This window comes from Emydura macquarii, unplaced genomic scaffold (genome assembly GCF_026122565.2).
Source record: "Emydura macquarii macquarii isolate MOO-44397 ecotype Brisbane River unplaced genomic scaffold, CSIRO-AGI_Emac_v2 contig_1253, whole genome shotgun sequence".
Taxonomy (NCBI): Eukaryota; Metazoa; Chordata; order Testudines; family Chelidae; genus Emydura; species Emydura macquarii.
The window spans coordinates 57,455,816-57,472,531 of record NW_027131390.1 but is presented as its reverse complement, the minus strand read 5'-3'; the positions used below and the strand labels follow the sequence as shown (position 1 = coordinate 57,472,531).

Below are 16,716 nucleotides of genomic sequence, written 5' to 3'. Positions count from 1 at the left end.
GAAAAACTACAGCCTCTACTTCCAAGAGTGATCTAGCTCTAACCAGAAGTAACATAGCATAAAAGGGGGTAGTTGCTGTCTTTAGCTTCATCCTTGAGTTGCTCATATAAATGGAATTTATTATACTGACTCAATCTTACCCCCACCTCTTTGTTCTTCAGCATCCTATAATTTTTAAATCATACATCAAGTTTAGTGTGAAAAAACAAGGGCTGCTCTCCCACCCACTGTTAATTTGGCCACAATACTGCATCACAGCTAAGTTCCCTTATGAAAGGTTTATTGGCTTAGTAAGCACTTTTAGTGTAGGCTGCACTTTCTGAATAGAAGCCATTTCAAGAAACTTTATTGAAATATACATGTTCAAATAAGAAACATAGGCATGATACAAAACAGGAAATGTACAAAGAACTGTACAAAATAAATAAGTCTTATGCTTATTTTGTTGACTGACACAGCCTATAATCTTCTCTATAGAACTATACACATTGAGGTTATTTTTCCTGCTTCAGGGCAGAAAAGAAAGGATGGGTTAAGGCCTCCTCCAGAGTAATTCTTTTGGCTGGGTCATACTCCAACATTTTTTGAATGAGGTCAAATAGATTCTCATGGTCAGAATCTTGACAAAGCATGAACTCCTTAAAAATAAAAAGGGGGGGGGGAGGAGAGGAGAGAGAAAAATCAATGTCCATTGAGAAATTAAGTAATTTTTCTGTTTGTGGGAAGAAGATAAACACTTATCCTTCACCTCTTACCTTGAGTGGTTTACAGCGTCTTGAAACATATCTACCTGCAGAACTATGTTCATCCCAATCCAGTTGGTTATGGAGAAAATACTTGCGTTTCCTGCAGACAAACATTCTTAATGAGCTGCATTCACAAGTCAATGTTCTGAAACAGTAATCTGAGCATAAACTTCAGGAATCTATAAATTCAACTAATTATTTTGCAAATGACTAGAAGACTAAGTAAGTAAGGATTGCCATTTGTAAACCACATTTTATTGAAGTGCCCATCCAATTACTGTGCATACTGAACAAACAAAGACTTAACCTACTAAAAAGTGCATTATGAAAACACTAACACTACATTAAGATTTCAAGAGCAGAAGTGGTAATATTACATAGGAATAGATGTACCAGGCCAATTTAATTACACATCCTAACCCTGACATTTCAGCAGTTAAGAGAAAAAAAAATAAAGCAGCCCAGAAAGATGTGGACAAATGAGGAAGCCAGGTATTTGTTTTGAACAAGTTTGACTCCACTCAGCTATCCTTTGCAATGTATCAGCACAACTGGCATTCCTAGGACCATCTTCCAGAAGAGGAAGTTCTTAAGTTTATACTAGCCAAATTGTCAAGGCTGGAGTTCTAAATATGGAAACCTGTAATTTAAAAAAAAAAAAAAAAAAACACCACCTAAACATAGGCCTGTCATATTAGCAAATAAGAAAGGAGCAATACCTAGCTCAAGCACCCCATGTACATTCCTTTCACTAACTGACCACATCACAATGAAGAGACCTGCCCTTAGGGTTCCATTCATCTCTTCTCTTAGTACAGGAAGTCAGTAGCAGACCATCACTTCTGCAGTCTGGAAGCAAAGTTTGGCTCTGCCTCTCACTGCAGTCAGCACAGGTAACTAGAGCAGAGGTAAGAACTTTGCTTTGCTTTGTTAGGTCAAATAGATATTACAATGTCCTCACCACATCCACTGCCTGAGATACCTATGCCCCTAGGACACTTACATGTATTTACCCCAAACCCAGCAAATCAGACCATCACTGTGCTTTACTAAGCCACAACTCCAGCCATCTAGATTAGCCAACACATGAACTGGAATTTTAATTTAGATTAAGTCTACTTGATTTTAAACCAAGTCTGAAACATTTATAAAGCAAACATATCACAAGAAAGAAAAGGTTTGCATATGATTACCTGGTTTTCTGTATCATGTGAATTGGTAAAGGCCCAAGTATTCTCTCCATCATTGCCAAATGCTCTTTACTATCATGTGTCTAAAGAAAGAATAAAAGTGTTTAGCTTCTTGTTACCATCCCCTAATTTGTTTAAGTCTAGTCACACAGATGCTGGTTTTTGTTTTTTTCAAATTAACTACAGAAAAACCATTAAGTAGTACCATTAATCCACACACAGTTTTTTTTAATTCCTATTTTGACAACTGTACTTCCTAAATAAATGTCTTTGGTAGTTAAGACAGCACAATGGGTTTTCACTTAGCCTGATCAGATGCTTATTTGTAAAGGTCAACTTTCAGAAATTGTTTACAGCTGAATGTTATCACAAAATTAAGCAACTTTCTCATAGGGACCATCTGCTTGGCAGGCAAGTTCAAAAATACTATCATCACTGAATTAACCTACCACATCATTCTGTTTTATAGAGCTGGTCAAATAAAATAAAATTTAATGGAAGCTATTTTTCTTTTTTATCTAAATTTAGAAACATTCAGAGTCCCCTCCAGCTCTGATACTAAAGCACTTAAGCAAGGCTGACATATTAAAGCTTTTTTTATTTTAAAATGCTACCTTCTCTCCCTAACGTCTTGTTCCTACTACAGCAAATCCAGGAGATTGGTTGTTTTCAGGGCTATGTACTTCTAAAGATGTCATTTTAAACATAACTTCAGCATAGCTTGCTAAAAGTCTTTAAAATAAGGCTTTTATAATAGAACTGGATGCATTGCTCCTCAGCAAAACTTTATACCCATCAAGACTTGGACACATCAAAGTAGGATAACTAAACTATTGCAAGGGAAACAGAACCATGAACTCTGGGCCCTAGAAATTAAGCAAAGGGGCCAATATCTAACTGTTATTTTAAGCACGTTTGTAATTTTAAAAGCTACATATTTAGTTAACTGATTAAGATCCTAAATCGGTATTTGCTGAAGAGAACCATTCTGCTCCATAAATATCATGCAGTGAGGACAAGCTAGGGTTTTTTGTTTGTTTGTGGGGTGGGGGGAGGAGGAGGGAGGTGCAGAAGCAGGCGGGGTTTAAGTAGCAGAATAGTTACTGCTTATGCATCAATACCATGCTGAATACATTATATGTGCCTACATTGCTAGGGAGGAGCTTCACAGTGAAAAAAGATCATTTCTGTGCAGCTGTACTTCTTTTTTGTTCCCATTAAAAACAAAAGGAGAAAGTTTTCTGACCACCACAATGTGTAAAGTATTTCTCTCCCTCCCCCCCATCACTCACTCTCCTTGTACTGGGGGAGCATGTGCAACGACTATCTTTTTAGAGGAATTTTCATTGTTACCTACCGGAAATACTGTGAATCCAAGATAATATTCTATGAGAATACAGCCTATGCTCCAAACATCACAAGGTTGTGACCATCCCAGGGCTGTCAAAAAAAAGGAAGAGCAATACCCATTATAAGTGATATTAAGTAGTTAAACTTCTCTCAAGTGATCTTGCAGACAGATTAATAAATTAAACTATACTACTGGCATCCATTATTCTATTACAGCAACTGAAAGCACAGTTCTCTCTAGCAAGTAGATGGCCTGGGCAATAAAAATCCAAAATGGTAACTACTATCTTTTAAGATCGCTCTAGAAAAAACCAAGTAGATTTGGATCAGAAATGCAAACTGACCTAAAAAAATGCTGCATATCAGAATTACTATTTAGAGCAATAATGTAACAAAAAGGTACATGGTATAAGCACTGCAGCCAATGAGAGCAGAAATTACAATAGTCTATAGCATTTAAAAATACGCTGGTCTGAAGTTAAGTGTTTTCTGACCTAAAATAACTTCAGGAGCTCTGTAATGTCTTGTAGACACCAGAGTGCTGTGATGTTCATCATCATATGTTGCACTTCCAAAGTCCACAACTTTGATGTCTGGATTTTTTAGTGTGCGTTCATCACGTTTCTGAAATAGAATATACAGACATTAAATGCATTGATGGAATAAGCCTCACAGAGAAGTTGTAGCGAGAACAATTTGAGACTATAGCAGCCTTACCAGTTTGGGGTTATACTCTTCTACATAGTCAGACTTCACAAATAAAATATTTTCAGGCTTCAGATCTGTATGAGTCAATTTGTTCAAGTGTAAAACTGCAAAAAAAAAAAAAAGTTAGCAAGAAATTTAAAGAATAGTAATGATTTCAACAACTGAAAAATATTAAGCATACTTACAGTTTACAGATCTACAAATCTGATACGCCATCTTCCTAATGTGGTCAAGCCGAAATGGCAAAAAACTGTTCTCTTTAATGAAGTCATAGGTACTAAGTCCCAGTAGTTCAAAAACAATGCAAATATGACCGTGATGCTCAAACCATTCCAACATCTGTACACAGCGACTGTAAAAAAACAGTAAAAAGGTACTGTAACAGACACACAGCTGATGTGGAATAGTGTTATGAATGCTGATATGGCAATTTTATTAACACAGTACATGACCTGATCAGTCAATATGCAATTATAAACCCAGTATACAGTAAGATTTTATTGTATGAATATTTTTCTAACTTAACTGGGAGCTGTGGGAAGAACAGGAAGGCAACACAACAGTTTCAGATAAGCAACCTCCCAGCCAACATCACAGTCAACCACAAGCTAACTGCACACTTCCAGGCTCCAGTTCAAAGTGACATGCTGTTTTGCCAGGATGGGAGGTTTGGGACCAAAAATTTTAAAGTCTTCCAACAAAAGGAAAGGGGAGGATAACACAGTGCAAGCTGCCAAGGGCTATGGTAATGTCAGAGACCTCTGACAAAGACATGCTCAGAGAGAGGCTCTGCGGAAAAGCCTGTAAGGAATTAGTCCATCCAGGGTCCTTATTTGGAAGATGTTTAAATAATTGCATGCAACTACTCTTATTAGAATAAAAACATTTCAGAGAAATTAGATTTTTAAAAAAGTAGTATTTGCTTTCAAGAGAGTGCCTGGTCATGATATTAACTACTGTCATTGCTCCCAGAGAGAACAGAACTGCAGGATCTGAGCATATGATTCTACTCAGAGCCAGGAAGTGCTTGCTACAGGCCGGGGAGAGGGTGCACCTGAGGGGACCAGAAAGGGTCTGAGGTGCAATTCACCCAACTGTAAACTATTCAGTAGAGTTAACATAAATAGAAATAATTCTGTTGTTAAGGGCCAGAGGCATATATAATTAAATAGCAAATAAAAATATGGTCCCCTACCTGAAGGGTTTACAATCTAGATTAATAATGAGATAGGACACTGGGGAAGATAAGCATGGGAGACAGAGGGAGGAATTCACAAAATAAATAATCCCATAACTTTAGGCAGTACAATGTTAGTGCTTAATTTTAAATATTATAATTATTGTTTAAAGAAAGTCAGAGGAATTTTAGGAAGGAGTCAAAGTAATGAAGAAATCATAAAATCAAAATATCTTCCATTCTAATTCTATACTTACTATGTGCTGTTGGGATCTGATGCATTTAAATGCTCCAATACCTGTATTTCTGAACGTGCTGCTTCACAATATCTATCAACATTTTTTACTATTTTCACTGCTACATGTCTACCTTCCCTGTAAAATAAAGTTTTTGAATGGTTATAGACAATTGCAGAATTACAATTATAGCACAACCACCATAATACCTCCCATAAATGTCCTTTACAGAATTCAACTGCAAAACCCCCAGTTAACTAGCAAATTATCCTTATCACAAATAACATGCATTCAGTGCTTTTCATCCTTAAAACTATTTTTAAAAGAACATACAATATTGTGTCGGAATATATGAAACTATCTAATCAATTTCTTCCCCACTACTTATTCTAATGTGTTAAATATGCCCAGACCATAAATTACATTACATCTGTTTGAGAAGTTTGACTTTATCCTACCACTTGATTCTAGTATATAGCAAAGATGATAAAAAATAAAGTCAGGTGGGTTCAACATGATAGCAAATTACAGACTACATGCATGTCACTTTCTGTGTCCCATGTTAGGCCTGGTCTACACTAGACTGTTTTATCGAAAAAAGTCAGCTTATTCCCCCCAAGCAAAACAGTGCTGGTGTACACACTGCAATCACCCCTCCGCCAACAAAACTGCTGTTTTTTCAACAAAATAAAACCACCTCGACAAAAGGGGTAAGGCAAACTGTCAGTGTAGACACTGCCCTTGATTATATTACTGTAAATGGCTTCTGGACTATCCCACAATGCCCATTATGAGCACTTTGGTAAGCAGTTTGAACTAGGCTGCTCTGCAGCCATCTGCCCCTACCCTTTCAAAGCCCTTTGAAGTTTTCAAATAACTCACCTTCTCCACAGCAGCAGCAAACCAGTCCTGCCTGCCCTAATCTACAGGGAGGGGTGTAACTCCTGATGTGCTATGCAAAGGCAGGGAGGGAGACAGGAGCTGTGTCCCACTCCCCCCACAGGTGTACCAGACCAGCCTCAGCTGAGCTGACCTGAGGGGGAGGAGACTGGGATACCAGCTGTCTGTGCAGCAGCTTCTGCTGCAAGATTGATTGCTTCCAGCTGCTGCTGTCTGAACTTAAGAAGACAGCATGCAGACCCACTGTCCTCCAACACACAGTCTCTCTCTCTCTCTCACACACACACACTCACTCATGTCCTGTCACATATTCTCCTCCCGCCATCCCTCCCCTCACTTCTGTGAGCTTTTTGTGTTTGTTTTCAGTAATGTCAGTTTAGAATCAGCTTTCAAACTAGTAGGATGCCTGTGGAACAATGGGATTCAGAAACTTTCATTATGTGAAGCTGTGCCTGGCCCATGAGGCATTGCAAACCCTTCCCAAAGCTCTCTGGGTCGACAAGAGCAGATAGTGTGAACGTACTCCACTGACATCAGGAGATAATGAAGACATGCAACAGTGGTTTAATTACAGTGGTGGCTGTATGCTGGCAAAACTTGTCTTGACAAAACTTTCTAGTGTAGTCAAGGCCTTATGTGTTTGTTAAAAGATTGATATACTAAGATTTGGTATCTGTCAGCCATCTTAAAACCTGGAATACTCAGAAACTGGATTAACAGTTTCCTTCAATGTTGTAAGTGGGTAAAAATTACATTCTGAAGTCAGATATTTGCAAATGAATTATGTAACTGATAAAAGTGTAGACTGAATTCCACAATAACTATAAATACAAACAGATTCTATTGCCTGTCAATTCTACAGTTCATTAATTGAATGCAAATTTATGTATTCTTGATTTATCAAGTGCTTGTTATGTACAGATAACCCAAATATTAAATCTAAGAAAAGGGACTGTACCTTCATAAACAGTAACCTTGCAAGTGTTTGATAGAGAAGTAAGAGTAAACTGGTTAAATCATGCTGTTTATAGTTCTATAGATAGGAGAGATTTCTACTCAGAGATGCACATGAGCAACTCTCAATGACTCAAAATGGGAGTCATACACAGACAGCTGTAGCATAATTTGATCCTCTAACTGGTCAAGACTGAACTGTAGTTTCCCTGTACCAGTCCCATTATATATAAATAGAAAAGCAGTTAGTATAAAGACGGTCAAGAAATAACTACTATTTTAAATACATATTTATGACAAATGTGAAACCATTTTGTACACTAGGTCATGCTGGCATTGACAAGAAAGTTACATTTAAAAGAAAAAATTACTTACGTCTTGTGATCTATGCACTCCACTACTTTTCCAAAAGCACCTTCGCCCAAAGTAGCAATAATTTCATCTAAAAGAGAAAAAAATCTCAATCAAAGAAGTAGCGATATTTTAGTCAGTCAGTCACAAAACTAAGTTCTATCAATGCAGATTAATCTAGGCTGTGCCTCTTTAAAAGTGTAACTAGACATCTCTAAACTAGAATATTTATTTTATTGGACAACTCTCATCAAAACAGTTATAGCTATGTCATTCCAAATTTCATTAACTTCATTTACTATTCTGGAAAATGAATATCAATGTTTAATTTATAGAGAAAAAGAAAAATAATCCCCCCACAAAACAAAACAAAACCAAGAAAGAAAGAAAAAAAAGACTTCCAAAGCCCCTGACATCTTATTCTAAAAGAAATTATTTTATCTGAAAAGTTAATAAATTTTGAAAAATATTCTATACATCTTGCACTTAGTACGTCTCCACTCTGACAGATCAGGTGACCCTCCTCATCATCCTCTACACTCCTGGATCTTTTCCTTCGGTGACTCTTCTGGAAACGGCAAGTGGGCGGCACCAAGATCGTCCAGCCAATCAATATACCCGAGTGAATTCAGGGCAGAATACGAAATTCATTCAGCGGGGAGATATTCAGGCATTCAGATACACGCCAGGCCACAAACGGTTGGCAGGAGCAATTTCAAATTCAGTCCCCAGAAATTCACAGGGCACATAGTTTATGTTACAGGAGAAAAACATGGCAAGGAACAGATTTTCAGATAAGATACTCAAAGTGGCAAGGCAACAAAAAATTACAACACAATTGTTTTTTTCTTTTAAAAAATGGTTCACTTGAAGCACTGAAATTTATTTTAGGATTGCAGTGTCCTCATTTGCAAATCTAATGATGTAAACAGCAGGATTTAATATTTATTTGTCTATACAAAATAGCCTTGTGGCCAAATTAGGATACCCAAGTTAAATAAATCTGAGTCTAAAGTAGTCATCTGAATTAAACATTCTCCTTGAGTAATATTTCAGAATAAATTTAAAAAAAAAAAATCACAAAAAGATACATCTACTCCAGGCTGCTTCAGTTAAAATGCTATCAATATAAACCATATTGTCGTCATCTGTTCTGTCAATTAAAAGTAGCTCGGCATAACTTGAGATCTCAGACAGCATGCCCTGCTAGTGGACAGACAGCATGCATGTCAGATACTCAAAAACCATACTGTAGTACTTGTTTATCAGATATTTTGTTACTTAACTGCAAAAAACTGACTGCACATATGCCTCTCCTTGTTATTTCAAAGCCACTAAAGTTGCTAAGTTTAGACAAAAGCAAATTTAAGTAATAGCTTGGACATAATCATAAATGGTTTGAATTTTGCCCAAGATGGAGATATGTACTTTACACGACATATGAAGACTTCCTTTTTAAGATATACGAGGGGCTACACCTATTTCAGGGAATTATTAAATAAAGGTAATCCAATCAGTGGTTATTACTCATTCATCAGTGGCATTATATCTAATAAACAACAATTATATGCTCTGGGGCTTGGTGAATATATCTGTGTGATATAGAACATCCCATCAAAGGAAAAAAGATCTAACAGAAAGAATAATCTATTGTGAATAAGACTTTCCCGAACTCACACACTTGAGTGCTACTGCTCTGATAAGTTATTTTCCTAAAATAAAGTCATCTTCTAAAGTTTAAAAGTTACTCATACCATTTGTGAATGATGATGTGAGGCACTCTGATATGTCTTGTGTTTTCTTTTATAGCTACTCCTCCCGCTATGGCCTGATGACCTGCTACTGTGGTTGTGATAACCATTTTCATTATCTCTGGGGTGGTGCCCATTTTCATACACTTGACTGTAATCATTTCTGTATTCTTCAATATAACGCCGGTCGTGATGATCTCTTTCATTTACAGACTTGGCTTCCGAATAATGACTAAAATAAAATAAAAATAAAAAGCAAGTGAATTTAATTGACATCACTTTGTTAGTCGGAATCACCAAGACAATTCTTACTGGAAGGCTTCACTTTTGAAATATTTGCAGAATATTACATCAAGAAAATACTAACAAAATAAGTTAAACAGATGACCTGCCTATGTACTTACTGAAATCTAAGCTTAATAGTTCTTAAAACAGAGACTTAGAGTAGTTCACCACGATTAAAAAATCCAAGATTTATTTACCTATCAGAAGTTTTGGAGTGATTATGTTTACAGCGCTTGTTCTCCCGTGCACTGCTGGGTGATCTCTTCTTTCTCTTATGACTGCTGCTGCACTTTCTGGAATCCCAACTTTCCTTTTCATCCCAATCGGGATACTCCGTTCGTTTGGAATGCCGCATCTGCCACAGACAAGCCATTTCCCTCTTTAAATTACGTCCTAAATAAACACAACTCACTAATACAATGTAAATAAATAGCATACTGATCTAAACTGCTAACAGAGATTAAAATGGTTAGTTTTCCCAGTGAACCTTATAGTATCCAGTTTTGCAGCATTATTTTCACTCCATCCCTAAATGTGTTTTTGGTCTCAAAAATCTAGACAGCTATATCTAAATAGGGGCATGGACCAATAATTAACCCTCTTATAGGAAATTTTATCAACTCAAATATTCTGATTCTAGGAAGGACCACTCATTCATTCATTTCTGCAAAGCTGTTCATGGAGGAAACTCCTTCAAATTCCACCCTCCATCAAATCAATTTTTGAGCAAGCAACAAAAAGATGTTCTTTGGCTGATAATTATGGATCTTTAGGCAACATGCTTTTAAAAGCTAGTCCAATGTAATAGTACCTTGTGTTTTATATTACACATACCAGAAGTTCTCAAGCCTCTACCAATGTTAACTCAAAATACCACTGTGAACTGCTTAAATATAATATACTCAGTCTGATTCATTTATTGCAAAAGGGAAAAAGCAGGCAATGGAAAAATATCAAAGCTTCTAGCCACCCTTCAGCAATAAACCAATTCAAGTTCATAACACACATACACCTGCCATACAAATAAAATAAATACGAACTTAACAGCTTGTATTCCCCCCATTTGGAGATTTTGCAGTGCCTGCAATGCTAAGCAATCCTGCTGCCCTGGTACTTTTAGGTGCTCCTGCCCTCAATAGCAATATTTTATTAAGTCTGATGAATCAAAGGAAAAACATTCTCACTCACTTTAGCTAGTCCTTGGCAGGGGCGGATACTCAGCCCTTGTTACTGAGCGACCTCAAGGAGGCTGGAAACAGAGCAGCAACAAGCAGGGCACTGCGGTCACCTCACTACACGTGTTAAGCCTTAAATCAGTGTTTCTGAAACTGGGGGTCCTGACCCAAAGGGGATCACAAGACTACTGGGGGGGGGGGGGGGGGGGTGTCACAAGACCAGCGGCTGCTGGCTGTGCCCCCAGTTCTGAAGGCAGCATCGCCACCAACAGCAGCACAGAAATAAGAGTGGCATGGTATGGGGGAGAGGTCACTTTTTGGAGGGAGCTCTTCACTGCCTGAAATGTTTTAAAGGGGGTCCCAGCAAAAAAAAAAAATTTAGATCCCCTGCCTTATACCGAGTCCCAGGTTTGCGCAGTCACTCTCCTTCCAACGGGTTTGCAGCCCAACGTCGCTGCCCTGCACCTACAGAGCCCAAGAGCAGCAGCTGCCTCCGGCCCCAGGGCACCCGCCACGTCCCTTTCCTTGGCTGGGGAGGCACTGAGTCGAGGCAGCACAGCCCTTCCACAGGGTGGGAGGAAGAGCTCAAGCCGGGTCCCACTTGCGATCGGACGCCCGTAGGCCGAGACAGGCTTTGTCCTGGCGCTGGGAGGCCGTGGCTGGCGCCTTCCACACCCTCCCCCCCCCGGGCCTTCACCAGCCGCAGCCATTTTCTCTCGGCCCGGCGGCCGGCGCGGAGCAGACAGAACATGGCGGCGGAGGGAGGGTGCGGGCACCTAACAAACACCCGGATTAACGCATTCAGCGGCCGCAGCAGCCCCGGCAGAGACTTGACGGGGGGGAGACGGGGGACTGCCATGAGACCGGCATTAAGATCACACCCCCCACTCCGCGCAGGGAATAGCGACAACCCGCCCCCGCAGTGCCAGGGCAGATGGCGGGCGGCAATACCACAGGTCGGGCTCCAAGCAAGGACAGGGCGACGATGTCTGTCTGTCTGTCCATCCTCCTCCCCCGCTATCCTGGGGCAGCATAGAAACTACACCACTACCACAGACACACGGACCGGGGAAGGGAGTCGCAGCTGCACCCCCAACTCTCCTTTATCCCACCAGCGACTCACCGCTCCGGCTACTGCCGCGGCTACCTCAGGGGTCTGCGCTGGTGCTGCTGCAGAGCTGAGCCTCGGCCCTCCGCGAGTCCGCCGCCCCACACGCACACAATGGCGCCGCCGAGAACCTTCTGGAGTGGAGAAGCGCGTCACACTAGGGGTGGGTACTCACCGTGCAGGTGAGACTGCGCATGCGCGGCCCCTCTGGGAGGCGGGTGAGGGCCGCGCGCGGTGCCGGATAGCTCGCGTTCCCGCCAGCCGCGGACAAAGGCGCGTCCTCGTGCCTGGTTGCCCAGTGCGCGGCGATGTTAGTGACGTCAGCGGCCTGTTCTCGCCTCGCTTCGCCTGCCTGGCGGCCTAGCGTCTTTCCTAATCAGCCCTGCCAGCGCCCCTGGGAACGCCTCCGGACAGGCGGCAGGGGGAGGCAACGCTGGGGGGTTGGGAGGGAGAGTGGGGTTCAAGCCTTGCTTTGCCACTGAGGCTCCCTGTGTGTCACTGAGCAAATCATTCACCCCCTGGGGGTGCGCTGGGACCGGAGCGAGCCGCCCAGCTCCCGTCCCCATGGGCGGGGGCTGCTGGGCTTGAGTTAGCTAAAAACAGCAGCGCTGCCGCTGGGTTCCAGCAGGGACCGACTCGGCCATGCCACTCAAAGTGGGAGCCAGGCAGTTGGGTGGCCTGAGAGCCCAGCAGCCACGCCGTCCCCGCTGCTGTTTTTACCACAGTAACTGGAGCCCATATGCGGGGAAACATATTTTACCTGCCTCCCACCCCTAGCTGTAAAATGGGGATAATAGACACCCTACTTCGCAAGGGGGCTGAGGATAAATACATTAAAGATTGTGCTCGGAGTACATACAAGTACAAATGGAGATTCAAGGTATTTCCTTGAACTCTCTCCTAGTTGCCAGCAGCAGGTCTGCACTGCCAACTTACCTACATGCCCACATATGTGAGTTTAGCGCAAGTGCATGTGTTCGTTTAACTGTAGTGAATTAGTCATTTCAAGGTGTTGTGCAAGTTTCCACTGAGAATGAGGACTCAGAGATCACATATGGGGTGATGGTTTTGTGAAAAGTGTTTGCACACAGGTGATATGGTGCTTTTGTCTTCTATCATTTTTCTGTGTAAGTATCAATTTTACATTCAACAACAAACACTTTGACCAAACCATGGGAACAGCCATGAGTATTACGATGGATCCCCAATACACCAGCCTCTTCATGGGACACCTTGATGAAGAATTTCTGGACAAACGCATTATTAAACCAATTATATTCTTGAGATATATTGATTATATTTTCATCTTCTGAACAGATGACTTCAACTCCCTCATAGATTTCCACCACAATTTCAAAAACTAGTATCAAACTCTCTCTAGAACACTTGTGCACCAGCATCAACTTCCTGGACACCTTCACAGCTCCAGGAACCACCTGGAACAAGCAATCTTAACTACAGCCAGGCATTCAGATACCATAGAATATGCTCTGAGGAAACACATCTTAACACACTTAAAACCAGAGAAGTAGGTTGCATCTCAGAACAGGCCACACAAATTCTCAAGAGAACTTGTTTCAATACAGAAATAAAGCCACTCCAACTGCGCACCCCTAGTTGTCATCTACCACCCCATACTGGAACCCCGACGGGGTATCATCAAACAATTACAACCATAATTGAAACCATCCTGAAAAAAGTACTTCCCAAGCCCTCTCTTCTGGCCTTCAAACAACCCCCCAGCCTTGCCAAGCTCATCAGAAGAAGGAAGCTCCTCACAGATAAGGACCAACCCATTCAAAACTGCACCAGATCCTGCCAGAATAACAGATGCAATATCTGCAGACATATCTCCACTGCCATGATGATCAATAGCTCCCATAACACACCTCTCAAGGTCCAGATCCATGTCTATCAACACTTCTTCCAATGCACTAAATGCCCAAACAACAATTATGTGGTTGAAACCAAACAATCAGTACACTCTCAAATTAACTCTCGCTGAAAAATGATGCAAGACAAAAACACCGTATCACATGTGGTTGAACATTTTTCACAAAACAATCACTCCATATCTCACCTCTCACTCATCCTCAAAGGAAACCTGCACAATACCTTCAAAAGATGAGCCTGGGAACTTAAATTAATAGCTATGCTAGATGCTAAACATCATGGTCTTAATAAAGACACTGGTGTGATGCTATCTAAATGGGAAGGTAACCATCTACACTAATATGGTCACCACTTACAAAATTGTGATAAACCTTATACAAGGCATGCCTTGTGAGGTATCATTGGAAAAATTGTAATATGCTGAGTATTATCTTGTAATAATGTGTGTATTGACATGATGTGTGGAGTTATGAAATTTTACTATATGCTTGTAACTCAAACATGTTGTGAGTCTGAGAATAGCCCACAGGTTAACTTTTGAGAAATAAAGGAAAACAAGAGCCTCTGCGCATCATTCCTGAAGGATTTGCAATTCATATGAAGGACAGATGGCAAAGCATGTATGCCTGACCCATGGCACAGCCAGAATTTTTCCAGCAAAATGGGTAAAGATATAAAAAGGGAGAACAAAGACTCCAGGCCAACACTTTCCTAACCCATCTCTGGCCTGGTAAATTCTGACAGGGGAAATTTTGAACAAAAGGACTGGGGTCCACACAACTATTTGGGCAACCCAGAGAGACTTATAGCAGATTTAACATTCCTGATATCATTTTGGACTACATACTTTGATCCAACTGTCATGTATTTTATTTGCTTTAACCTTTAATAGCTCTCATTTCTTTTTCTTAGTTAATAAATCTTTAGTTAGTTTACTAAGGATTGGCAACAGTGGGTGTCAGGTCCTGAGCATCCATTGATCTGGGTAAATGACTGGCCCCTTGAGGCTTGAAGAATCTAATGTGGTGATTTTTGGTTTTAATAACCTTTCATCACTGACATCCGGTTTGTCTGGGTGGTAATATAGGCTGGAGTGGCTAAGGGAACTGTCTGTGGCTCCAAGTTAAATTAGTACAGTGATCCAGGAGCACACAGTCGTTGCTGATTTGGTTAACTTTAATTATAGAACATGCCACCAGTGTGGGAGTGTCTGCCCAGTTTTTGACAGTCTGACCTGAGATTGGCCCACTCCGCTGTGACCCATACCAGGCACGGTGATAACTGGATTTATGGTTTACCCCTTTTTTGTCCTATGACTGCAGAAGTGTTAATGGGCCACTTCACCTTGGTCTCTTAGAGTATGTGTTAACTATTTATGCTAAACAATCTATTGTACGTTGTATTTAGCTATGTCATTCTGGTATGTCTACACTGTAGTAAAAGACCTGTGGCCTGCCCAGGTCAACTGACTCTGGCTAGTGCAGCTATAAAATTGCAGTGTAGATATTTAGGCCCAGGCTGGAGCCTGGGCTCTAGGATCCTGCAGGAAGTGAGCTTCTCAGAGACCCAGCTCCAGCCCACTCCCGAACATCTACACTGCTGTTTTTAGTCCCAGAGCCTGAGCCTTGTGAGCCCAAGTCAGCGGACCCAGGCTCTGTGACTAGGTGCTGGTGGTTGTTTTTTGCAGTGTAGACATATTCTCTGATAACTTTTCCCCCACCACAAGAAGCATTCTGTATAGCTCAAAAGCTTCTTTTTCACCAACAGAAGTAGCTCCAATAAAAAAAAAATATTACTTCACCCAGCAGAGCTGGTGCTAGGCATATGCAGACTCAGCTATTGCTTAGGGCCCTGAGCAGATAAAGGGGGCCCATGATTTGCTTTTTATTATATGTTGGGGGGGGGGGGATATTCCTGCTTAGGGCTCCCCATGGACTAGCACCACCTCTCTCTGTCACCCACCTTGTCTCTCTACTATCCTGGGATCAACAAGGCTATACCACCACTACAAACAACTTTTGAAAAGATACTGAGGCAGTGCAGTGGTACTGTAGCAGCAACAACACTGCAAACAATGTGCTTTTGAGGACAGATATATGTTTAGCATTCATTTGCTGATAGACTTGGTTAATTAAGAGTTATCAAGCAGGAAGGGAAACAAAGGGCACTTGAACAGATGAAGAAAAAGCAGCAGCAACCATCCTTCTCCCTTGATTCTTCGTCTCTGGAGTCTCAGCTGAAAATGTTTTTCAAGAGGGGGACTGCCCCTGTAAAAAGGAGGGACAAACACCTCAAGATATTTCTCCCCCTGGGCCACTGATTCACTGCACTTGAACAAATAAAATAAATTATTAGACTGGAAAAGGGGTTCTGACCTAAGAAGTTTGATCAGTAAGACTGCTGAAAGCATGTGGAAAGAAATTTTGCTTTAATCTGATATAGTGTGTTAAGTTAGGCACCAATAGCGTTTTAACTTTATTTCTTTTGAACCATTTCAGACTTTTATGTCTCATTACTTTTACTCAAAATCTCTCTTAGTAGTTAATAAATTTGTTTTATCTAATCCAGTGTGTGTAAATGGAAGTGTCTGGGAAACTCCATTTGGGGTGGCAAGTTATTTCTATTAAAGCAAATAACGGGCTTTTATATAAACTTGTATTGTCCAGACATACATTTCTGAGAGGAAATTCTAAGACTGGCAGTGCATTAGGGGTCACCCTGCACTATGGGCAAGGCCAGTAAGAGCCAAGGTGTGGCTGGCTGCAACACCCACACGATTGTTAGTGCACAATCCAGGCTGGAGCTTATAGCAACAAGGCATTGTAAAAGGGGATCCCAAATTAGAAGTCTGGGGTGATACAGCTATACTACTACACTACTCACCAGGCTACT

General features: G+C 41.0%; 1 protein-coding gene across 1 annotated transcript; it reads right to left on the bottom strand.

Moving 5' to 3' along the window:
- Positions 1-324: 324 nt before the first annotated feature.
- CLK1 (CDC like kinase 1) lies at positions 325-12,078 on the bottom strand. The gene is made up of 13 exons (XM_067548939.1): positions 11,947-12,078; positions 9,846-10,003; positions 9,367-9,595; positions 8,090-8,180; positions 7,637-7,703; positions 5,429-5,545; positions 4,180-4,346; positions 4,004-4,098; positions 3,781-3,910; positions 3,294-3,376; positions 1,940-2,019; positions 756-846; positions 325-638 (listed from the first exon to the last, which is right to left on the bottom strand). The coding sequence occupies exons 2-13, from the start codon at positions 10,001-10,003 to the stop codon at positions 495-497; spliced, it is 1,452 nt and encodes a 483-aa protein (XP_067405040.1). The 5' UTR covers positions 11,947-12,078; the 3' UTR covers positions 325-494.
- Between the last annotated feature and the right edge of the window lie 4,638 nt (positions 12,079-16,716).